The sequence below is a fragment of the Sceloporus occidentalis genome, unplaced genomic scaffold, assembly GCF_023333645.1.
Source record: "Sceloporus occidentalis isolate IW3139 unplaced genomic scaffold, rSceOcc1.0.p SCAF_2, whole genome shotgun sequence".
Classification (NCBI taxonomy): Eukaryota; Metazoa; Chordata; class Lepidosauria; order Squamata; family Phrynosomatidae; genus Sceloporus; species Sceloporus occidentalis.
Genome location: NW_028316982.1, coordinates 199,819,320 through 199,830,615, shown reverse-complemented (window position 1 = coordinate 199,830,615; position 11,296 = coordinate 199,819,320). Strand labels below are relative to the sequence as shown.

At 42.1% G+C, this 11,296-nt stretch overlaps 1 protein-coding gene across 1 annotated transcript in view; it reads left to right on the top strand.

The window, feature by feature from the left end:
• Positions 1–903: 903 nt before the first annotated feature.
• Positions 904–11,296, top strand: part of BACE2 (beta-secretase 2) — a 45,374-nt gene continuing 34,981 nt past the window's right edge. Inside the window, exon 1 of the mRNA XM_089511981.1 lies at positions 904–993. Within this exon, the coding sequence (XP_089368107.1) occupies positions 919–993 (75 nt within the window). The 5' untranslated portion in view covers positions 904–918. The remainder of the gene's footprint in view (positions 994–11,296) is intronic.

Sequence of the window (11,296 nt, the reverse complement as noted above, 5' to 3'; positions counted from 1 at the left end):
TGGTCCTGTGTCCTCCATTCAGAGCTTGACTAAGAAACTTGGATTCCTACTCAGATATTTCTGAACTTGTCTTTGGTCATGTCCTCCATTTTGAGTCTAGTACGGAGCATGCACATTCCTACTGCTATGAGTCTTCTGAGCTTTCTTTGGCCCTGTCCTCCATTTTGAGTCTAGGAAGCTTGCATATTCCTACTGAGTCATTTGAGCTTTCCTTTGGCCCTGTCCTCCATTTAGAGCTTGACTAAGAGGCCTGGATTCCTTCTCAGCTTGCCTTTGCCCCTGCCCTCCATTTTAAGCCTAAGGAGCAGGCACAGCCCTCTTGGTACGAGCCTTTGGAGCTTGGATTTGCTCCTGTCCTCCCCTTCGAGCCCGACTAAGAAGAGCCCTGGCTCCTCTCCTCTGGGGCCCGGTCCTCCTTTGTTCCTGGAGAGGTCCTCCTCCTTCCTTGTGGGGAGGCGAGGCCTGGGCCCTGGGTCGGGGCGGGGGCTTGGCTGACCTGCCCACAGCCCTCCTCCTCCTCCTCCTCTGGGCCAGTCCCTCCTTGTCCAGGGAGTGTTTGCCAAAGGCGGAGGAGGAGGAGGCTCTGCTCTGGCTGGGAGCAACTTTGGCGATGCAGGCGAGCCTCCTCTTCCTCCGGGGCTCCCTCTAAGTGGGATCATGGGGGAGGCTCCCTCGGGGCTGCTGCTGCTCCTGCTGCTGCTGCTCGCCCCCTCCGTCCGCAGCGGAGCTCCTCCTGCCTTCGCCTTCCCTCTCAGAGTCTCAGCCCCGCTGCCCCCCGACGCCGCTCCCCTCCCGACGCCCCTCTGGAGGACCCCCCGGGAGCCCCAGCCCCAGGAGCCCCAGGAGCCCCAGCCGGGGTTAGCCCTGGCTTCCGAGCCCCGAGGTGGTGCCTCCCTGTCGTCGGCGGAGCTAGTGGCCATGGTGGCCAACCTGGAGGGCGACTCCGGACGTGGCTACTACCTGGAGATGCTCCTGGGCTCCCCGCCTCAGAAGGTAAAGGATGCAGGGCGGGGCGGGGCGGGGAGGGGCAAGGAGGCGTCCTCCTTTTCCCGGACGCGCCCTCGGTTCCCGCCTTCCCTCCCTTTGGAGCAGCAGGGCCACCTTTACGCACAGACTCTGGCCAGAAAACTGAACGGCGCCCTGGACAACATTTTCCAAGGGCGTAGTCCTCCCAAGTTGTAAAAGAGCTCTGTTTGCCATAGTGCGTGCTCTCTCTCACTTCCGTATCTTGCGTTGTGATCGGTCTCTTGTGAAGGGAAACTCAGCCTTAATTTGCGAGGAAGGAGGCTGAGATCGATATCACTGAGGAAATCTTATCGTGGGAGGGAAAAACAAATTAATCCTAGACGGTGCACATTCCTTTCAATCTCTAGTTAGACCACTGGTTCTCAACCTTCCTAATTCCGCCACCCTTTAATACAGTTCCTTATGTTGTAGTGACCCCCCAACCATAAAATTATTTTCGTCTCGGTTCCTAAGACCATCGGAAACATCGGTTGTTGTTGTTATGGGCCATCAAATTGAATCCAGTTTATGGTGATCCTGTCATAGGATTTTCTTGGCAAGAAAGATTTATTTAGAGGATGTTCGCCACTGCCTTCCTCTGAGAGGAAGGTCAACAAGTGGCTTTCCATAGCTGAGCAGGAATTTGAACCCTGACCACTTGGAGCTCTACTAAAATACTTGAACCACTCTATACCACACTGGCTTTTAGGAGTGGAAATCTTGCAGCCCTCCAAAATGATGCTGGTCTGTAACTACCAGCCTTCTTTTTCCTTAGTTGTGGTGGCTAAAGTTGATGGGAGTTACAGTCCAAAAACAATTTGAAAGCAGTATGATTTCTCACACAAAGAAAGCTAGTGTTTGAGGGATATGGGTCCAGAACTAACCCAGTTTGAGACTGCTTTAGCTGCCATGGCTCAGTGCCAGAGAATTCTGGGAACTGTAGTTTTGTAAGACATTTAGCCTTCTCTGACAGAAAACTCTGAGAATTAAATTGAACTGAGGTGAAATTTGAACCAACGACTTTCTGGTTCTCAGATCAGATTCCTAGTCACTTGAACTGTAGTATCCCAGGCCTACTTTTGGTTCACAGGAACATCTTCAGCAGGGAAGAGTGAAAACAATGTTATTTGGGGAAATGATGCTTGTAGAGCTGGTTGTTTCACTTCACATGGGCTTAAGGTACAATCCTGGACAGCAGAGATAGGGGACTCGAGCCTTAGATGAAAAGCCAACTTTCCGGGAGCCCCAACACCAGGTGGGCATGGCTCTTTATTGACTTTTAGCTGGTTTCCCAGTTAGTATATGGGTGTTTCCCAATTCTAAAAAAAATACTACTCTTGAGCCTTAGTTACTGGCATTAAGAGTTTAAAGCTAAAGCAGGCTGCTATTTTTAATCCCACATTGTTTTCCTGTGGTCTTGCCTGTTCCCAGAATGTGACGTCTGAGAACTGAAGTGAGATAGAATTCAGTCATCAAGATGAGGGAGGTTTCCCACTCATGCTTTGCACACTTAAGTGGGAGAAAGGCCCACTGAATTCAGTTTAAATTTAGACATGTCTAAGTGCACACTCTTAACTGCACTGTCTTTTTAAAAATATTGGACTAGGTATATCAAAACATCCTCTGTCCCTTTCCATGCACATTTCAAAACATTATTTCAGTCGGGGCAAAAGGAACTTCCTTCCATTCTCTGATTTCCTTGTAAACTTGCTTCATGAATCATGATTCCATATGAGGAACTTCTTTTCTTCTTTTTCTTTTTGGTCAAAACCCAAATATCTCATACAGTCTAACTAACTCACTGCTTACTTGAAAATCTCCACACTTAAGAAGAGTGTTTCTTTTCTTTTAAGTCCTGGGGAAAGTTCTGAAGGTTTAGTTTTTTCTACTGTGTCACAGGGTCTCATGTGAATAAGTGGTGCATTATTGGGCTAGATGACAAGTCAGATGATCAGGATTAATTGAATAATCCTCAAAGGGCTTCAGGAACCTAAAGTCCATCAGTATAAAATGGAGTTTGTGCTAAATAAGCATTTTGTGGAATGGGGGCTTACTTCCTAACAGCCTTTAGGCTTTTCTCTCTTATTTTTAAAAACAATTCTAACAAAGCCACGTTGAAACTGGGAGAGGCAGGAAAGGTTGGAGAATCTCTAATCAGCTGTTATAGTGTTTTACTGTGAACTAAAGAGCAGAAGAAAACTGTTTCTCTTCACTCCAAACTTTTAACACTTCACTGTTTTTTACTAGTGTTGTTTCAATTGTCTCCATTAACTTTTTTTGTTTCCATTGGAGAGAGTATATGTAATCCATGTAATCCAATGGCTTGGTGTGGAAATCTATTTACAAACATCAGCAATGGATTACGCAGAAGTTTATTTCACTAGCAAACACCCAACCCTATATTGCATTGGAATTTGGTCTGGATTTGTTCACTTCATACGCACTTTGTTTTTCTCAGGCTGTTCAGATTTTAATGCATATCTGAACAAAACAGTGAAACGGGCTGGATGACAGCTAGAGTGGAAGCAACATGAATTGGTGGTTTTTGAGTCTGGGGAATGGGTAAACCCCCTTTCTAGAGTATGGTTGCATTCTTCCACAGGTAGATGGCTTAGAAATACTCCGGAATCCATCTTTGTTATGGGAACCCCAGGTAGATTCTGTGGCCTGGAATGCTTGGTGCCAGTTTCAATTGGTGTACCAGTTACACCTTTCCCTGAACAGGGATAACTTGTCCATAGTACATTAAGGGGTAGCCATGTTAACCATATAGAAATCCAATTCACAATATACAGCTTTGATTGGCCAAATAAAGGTATAATTGTTTGGATGTTATTGGATTGCTATATGGTCAATACAACTACCCCAGATGTTTTTTTGGATTTCAAGATACTTCATTATAGCCACAACAGGGGAATCCTAAAGAGAGAGCCAGTGGACTTGGACCTTACTGTCTGAGATTTCTACCTCCAACAAAGGTATGACAATTTTGTTCTAATATTAGAATCATAGAATTGGAAGAGACCACAAGAGCCATCCAGTCCAACCTCTGTCATGCAGGAACTCACAATCAAAGCATCCTCGACAGATGGCCATCCAACCTCTGTTTAAAGACCTTCAAAAAAGGGAATTTCCATCAGTATCCGAGGGAGTGTCTTCCACTGTCAAACAGCTCTTACTGTCAGGAAGTTCCTCCTAATGTAGAGCTGGAATCTCTTTTCCTGTAGCTTACATCCATTATTCTGTGCTCTAGTCCCTGGAGCAGCAGAAAACAAGTTTGCTCCATCTTCAGTGTGACACACTTTCAAATACTTAAACAGGGCTATCATATCACCCTTTAACCGTCTCTTATCCAGGCTAAACATACCAAGTTCCCTAAGTCTTTCCTGATAAGGCATGGTTTCCAGATCCTTCACCAGTTTGGTTATCCTCCTCCGGACACGCTCCAATTTGTCAACATCCTTTTTGAATTGTGATGCCCAGAACTGGACACAGTATTCCAGGTGGGGCCTGACCAAAGCAGAATAGAGTGGCACTATTACTTCCCTTGATAGACACTATGCTTCTATTGATGCAGCCTAAAATCACATTGGCCTGCATCACACTGTTAACTCATGTTCAACTTGTGGTCTACTCAGGGCCCAAACAGACAGGCCAAAATAAAGCTGCTTCGGGTCTCTTTGGAGGTATACTGTTTAAATGATGCATGCGTCCTAAGATGTCGGAAGCCATGTCAAATCCACACTAGACTGGAGCATGGCTTTAGCGCAGCTTCTGGACTCATAAGGTGTGTGTGTCATTTAAACAGCATACTTCCAAAGAGACCCAAAGCAGCCTTATTTTGGCCTGTCTGTTCGGGCCCTAATATTGGGACCGGATTGGCATGTTTTACCTCAACACCACCTAACGTTTTTCTGGTGCAAAGCATGAAGCCTTCTTGAGAAATTCACTGTCCTCTGGCTACAAAGTGACCTGTGGCCTCACAAAGGATGGAGACATAGTGGGTTTCAAAGGACATACCTTTTTGTGTTGCAAATGGATTTTAAATTTCCTGAACCTTGAGAATCTGGCAGTAACCACATGACCAGAAGGAGGAGGTTCCTGCCTGCAAGAAATATCCCTCAATATCATATGAGAACAAAGACAGCAAAATGCAGGCCTATGACTAACACCTTCAAAAAAATTTCCTGTATGGTTTTAAACATCTTGCCTGATTAAGAAATTAGTGGAGCTTTGAAAGCTTGCAACATGTATTTTGTGCCTTTTGGTTGGTCCAATAAAGTTATCATTGTTTGAATGTTATTGAATTTGCCCATAGTAGTTACCTCCCAATTAGACTACTGTAATGGGCCCTATATGGGGCTGTCCTGAAAGATGACTCAGAAGCTGCAGCTAGTGCAAAATGCAGTGTCTCAATTGCTGCCCACACTATATAGATATCATATTATTGAAAATAATGCATTGACTGCCAGTATGCTTCTGATCTTAATTTTAGGTGACATTTAAAGCAGCTTGGGTCCTGTGTACTTGGAAGTGCCTCTTCTTATATTTGCCTATCCAAATATGGGGTTGTCTGGGAGGAGGCTCAGTGTTCCACCAATGAGGTCACTATACTGTAAGAATATGTGAGAGAGGGCCTTCTCAGCTGTGACACCCCTGTTGTGGAATGCCTTCCTTTGGAAGCTTGGTATCCAACTACGATGGCTTCATCTGAGCACCAAGTAGAAAAATGGCTCTTTATTAAATTAATTTTATTTGTTTGTTTAATTAACAAAAATGATTTAAAACAATTAAAAACAGTGAAAGCATATTGAAAGCCTTCATGCATAATTGATTTGCTTCAAAATCCTTTGCCCATGGTTTTAAACTCTTCTAACACTTTGCACTTATTTTAACTTGTCAACATGTTTAATATATTTTAGTCTATTTAAATTATTTAAGTTTGTTCTAACCTATTTGTATTGATTTTACTTGTATGCCACCTTGAGATCTTGTTATAGGGCAGGATAGAAATACATAAGTAAATAATACCTATTAGGATAACAGGTTTTAAAAGATGTCTTTTGTACCATTCAGATGCTCATCAATGTTGTTTCGAGTTAAGTGTAAATTGTTATATTAGCCTGGGAAAAAAGAAAGGCTCCTGGCTCATATATTCAGGGTTTTCTAGCCACAGTGTTACATCATTATTTAACCTTGTAGCTAAAATTAGTTGTAGTGTCTGTTATAATTCTAGAGCAGGGGTAGGCAACCTTTTTGAGCCGGGGGCCGGGTTGCTGTCCCTCAGACAACTGGGGGGCCGAAGCCAAAAAATAAATAATTAATTTTTTTAAAAAAAATTAAATATATAAATAAACCAGGACAAATGTAGGACAAAATTTTCAAATGGAAGACACTTTTTTTAAAAAAATGGAGGACACGTGAAAAAATTTGCTGATTTTTTAAAAAATGTTAATATAAATGCATGTTTCTGAGGCTTCTATAGACAATTGCCCCCCAAAGGCCCCCGGTGGCAATCGGCAGCAGGACCAGGCTGGGGCCGGTCCCAAGGCCTTGCCGGGCCGCATCCGGCCCGCGGGCCGCACGTTGCCTACCCCTGTTCTAGAGCTTTCTTTTCATTTGTTAGGCCTACAACAGACTTTTATCATTTTCTCCATTCATTCATGGACTTCACACATGAGCATAACTTGAACATTTGTTATGTATGTTTTAACGTTTTGGGAAATAACATAAAAAGAATTAGCCTTCCTTCTGAGTCCTCCTTCTTAGTATTCTTTCCTTTATATTTTGTATCATCTGCTTTCTGAATTACTTTCTTCCTCTGAATCCCAGCTATAATAGAAAAAAATATGTTATAATTTGATGCTTGAGTTAACTGTAACCATGACAAGTATATTATAAGTTGCAGTGATGCCATTCCTGAAAAAAAATGGTGAAATGGATGATATTCCAGTTACTAAGGCCCGTTACAGACGGGCACTTTAGTACGCGCTCCGCGCGTGCTAGGGTTAAAAAGGGGCGTCCTTTCCGGATGCCCCCAACCCTAGGACACGCGGAGCGCGCACAAAATGGCAGCGGCCATTCCACACAGCCGCCGCCATGAGGACGTCATGACTGCGCCGCCTCTATACGGGGCGGCACGGAAGTGACGTCCTCGCTCTGCGCCAGGGCGCCTAGGGCGCCCTAAGTGCGGAGCAGGAAGGAGCTCCATTTTGGAGCTCCTTCTTGGTTTGGTCCTCTGGGCACAGCCTTCAGACGGCTGCGCCCAGTGGACCAAAGGAGAAAGGGGCCGAGTGGCCCCTTTCTCCTCCTCCCCACCGCCACGGGGTGTCCTTAGGGCTTGAAGCCCCAGGGACACCCCTTTCCAGGCTGCAGGGAAGGGGCCTTTTGCCGCTTCTCCGCAGCCTGAAAAGCGGCGGATCGGGGCCTCAGCAGCCGTCGTTCTGACCACTGAGGCCCCGATACACCAGGGAAAGGGGTGGGTAAAGCCTGCCCCAAATGGGCGGTCTGTAACCCGCCTATGAAACTAAAAAAAAAAAAAACCCTATCAAATGAAATTAGTGTGAAATACAACCCTACCCCTTTTTCATGGTGGTGGTGTCTGTTATTTCTTACATTTAGTTCATCCCCCTAATAAAGAATATATGCCTCCTGTTCATAGACATGATTACATATGATAAAGTTCTGCCCAGTATTAATATAAACTACTGTAATACTTGTAAAATCAGTGTATGTATTTTGAAGTAGAAATTCCAATTTTACAACCCCATGAAGCCACTTGAAGGCTTATGTTTATCATAGATTTCTTCTTTTTTCTGTTTTTCTTCTTTTTTTCTTAAAAGGACTTTTTTAAAACTCCCTTCCTAATTTTCATAGAAAGTGTATCTTTGAGCATGTGGTTCTATAATTTCTTTAGTATACATGCTACTGTCATGCTGAGTCGTAGGTATAGTTACTTGTAATCTATACTAATAGCCCAATATTTGGTAGAAATATTAATTTTAACAAGGCTGGTATGTGTCTTTTTTATTAGCATGTGATTTTCAATGAGGTAATCATTCAAGAAATTATCCTGTGTATGTTAAACATTCAAATGCAACTTTGCACAAGCTAGAATTCAACCTTGTGTGACTTCTGAGTTTTCTAATTTAGCCTCATTGTATAATCATAGATTTTCAAATTAGAAGGTACCCCAAGGATTATTTAGTCCATAGCCCTGGAAGAATCCACATCCTGTTTATAAACCTTTCATTCTCTTTATAGAACTTTTAAATGAAGTAGTCTTCCAAGTTAATCCATTCTCTTGTCACACAGGTCTTACTGTTAAGATGTTCTTCCTAATATTTAATTTTAATCTTCTTTCTTATAATTTGAACCTTTTGCTCCATGTCCTACCTGTTGAGCAGCAGAAGTTAAAATTGTTCCATGGCTGCATCCGCACTGCAGAAATAATTCAGTCTGACATCATTCATAGCTCAATGCTATGGAAGTCTGGAAAATGTAATTTGTTGTGGTTCTGACAGAGAAGACTAAATATCTCACAAAGGTACAATTGCCAGAATTCCATAGCAATGAGCCATGGCAATTAAAGTGGTGTCACACTGGATTATTTATGTGTTGACTGCATGTGGATCCAACCTATGTGACAGCCCTTCAGATATTTGAAGATGGCTATGATAGCAAGTCTTATGCCCTCCAGGCTAAACATACCAGTTTCCTCAACTGTTCCTCATATTGCTTGATTTCCAGAATCTTTCTTACCCCCCCCCCAAAAAAAATCTTTATTACAAGTACATTGATATAAACAACAAACAGATAACATTTAACAACGTATAGTTTACAGACATAAGCTTAACATCAAAACTTATTATCTAGTTGAATCTGCTTGTCAATAGTAGTAACAATTAAGATTTTGTTAATTTTCATCTATATAAAAAAACCAAACCCCATTTTATATCCTTTCCTAGCCTTCCTCTGATCATCTTTCACAATTAAAATGTAAATTTGTAAGTGTCTTTGCTGATATAGTTCCAAAGTGGTTTTTCCGGACTCTGTATTACATCCGTCCCTTCATATCTGGGGTTCTATTCCAGACACCCTCTCTCCTCTCCCGATGCCAAAAACCACGGGACCTAAAGTCCCATGGTTTTTAATGCTAGTGCACCATGAATTTGGCCACACTGCTGCAGCTGTGTGCACATACCACCATTAGGGACAATGAGGCAGGTGGCAAGCCCATGATTGGGGCAGGCAGAATGTATCTTAGTTGTTCTTGTCTGGACATGTTATACCTTGTTGGCGTCCTCCTTAAACTGTGGTATCCAGAAATGGATATAGTACTCCAACTGAAGGCTGATCAAAATGGAACACAGTTGCAGTGATGCAATTCCTGATCTGGACACCACAATTTGGTTAATGCAGCCTAGAACTACATTAGCTTTTCCTTCCACTGTGTCATGCTATTAACTTAGGTTTAACCAGTGGTCTCCTAAAACTCCTAGATCTTTTTAATATTGTACTGCTGTCAAGCTAGGTGTCATCTACCTGTGTGATTTTTCCTGCATAAATGGAGACCCTTCCATTTATTCTCGTTGAATTTTCTTTTAGTTTTGATCTAGTTCTCCAATTTAAAAGCCTCAGTGGTATTAGCTAACCCTTCTGGGTTGATGTGATCTTTAAATTGGAAGAGCATCCTCTCCTTTCCTTCACGCAAGTATTTTATAAAGATATTGAATAAAACTAGGCCAAGGGCAGAACCCTGTAGCACTCCATTTGCAACTTCTCTCCAGGATGCTGAGGTACCATTTGTGAACACTCTTTGGGTATGGTCCATCAACATACAGTCCACTTAACAGTAGCATTTCTAGCCAACATTTTACCCCCGTGTGCAAGAATGTCATGGAGAACCTTGTCTAAAGCCTTGCTGAAATCCAGATAGGCTATCTCTATGGCATTGCTCAGATTTAACAAGGCTGCAATTCTATTTAAAAGACACACACAGAGAGAACAAGAGAGATAAGATTAGTCTGGTATGACTTGGTTTTAAGAAATTCATGCTGGCTCTTATTAATCACCGTCTTCTTTTTAAAGTGTTCGTTGTCTGACTGTTCAATTCTTTTTTTTTTCTAGCACATTTCCTGGTATTGATGTCTTCATGCTTATGCCTTGCTACTAATTTAAACCACCTGTTTGTGTACACAGTTTGGGATCACTTGCCACTCTGTTTACTTATGGATAGAAAATTGATTTTTGATCTAACAGTAGGAGAATTGTTCTTTCCTTTACCAAAGGAACGAAAAGGGCAGCCCTGTCCCTTCTCTGTTTAAGTCTTTAAAAAAAAAAAGCCCTTATTATGCAATGGCAGTACAATAAACTTTTCCATTAAAAAAAAAACCTATCTCAAAGCTTTCTTGAGTCCAGAAGGATCTTGTATATAGGATGCTTGAAAGTGCTATTGAAAGAAATTGAATACTATTAAGTATTTTTGATAAGGGGAAAGAGGGATCAAAACTTGATTGATTGCTGTTAAATGCTGACATTCTAGTCTGAGCAGCATTTATCTCAGAAGTTAATTTGTTAAATTGACTGGGTGACATCACTTGGGTTTTTGAACAAAAACAGATAATCCCATGATACCAGCTGAATTTTTACTCCCAATGTAACTTGTTTAAAGAAGCTGTAGATATGGAGAATAAACTGAATGCAATACAATTTCTCAATTGAATTGTCTTTCTGAAATGCTAAGTATGTATGTGTGCAACAGCACATGTTACTACACTCAGTTTCCTTGAAAATGTACTAAAGATAAGTATAACCTTCTGCCTAGTAGTATGGCAAAATCATGGCTATCTTTCCAATAGAGTTTCAAAGTTATGTTGTTGGCCTTTGTTTTGTCATCTTTGTTTCCTCCCCCCAGTTATTCTTCTTCGTGGTGGTGGTAGTTGCAATGAACCTTCACAAAATCTCAATCTAGAAAACACCATTTCAGTCTTAATTTGAAAATTTAAACATTCAAATCAAACACCATTTATCTCAATTCAGAACCAAATTTCAGGATGGAAATCTTGCATTATTCACATTCATTTCTTAGACTATCATCTTGAATTGATTGAAAATATGAAGTCGAAGGCTTTCATGGCCAGCATCCATAGTTTTTTGTGGGTTTTTCAGGCCATGTGGCCATGTTCTATAAGAGTTTATTCCTGACGTTTTGCCAGCACTGTGGCTGGCATCTTCAGAGAATGATTGAAAATAACTTTTTTGCAACTTTTTCTCCATATGGTAACTGTCA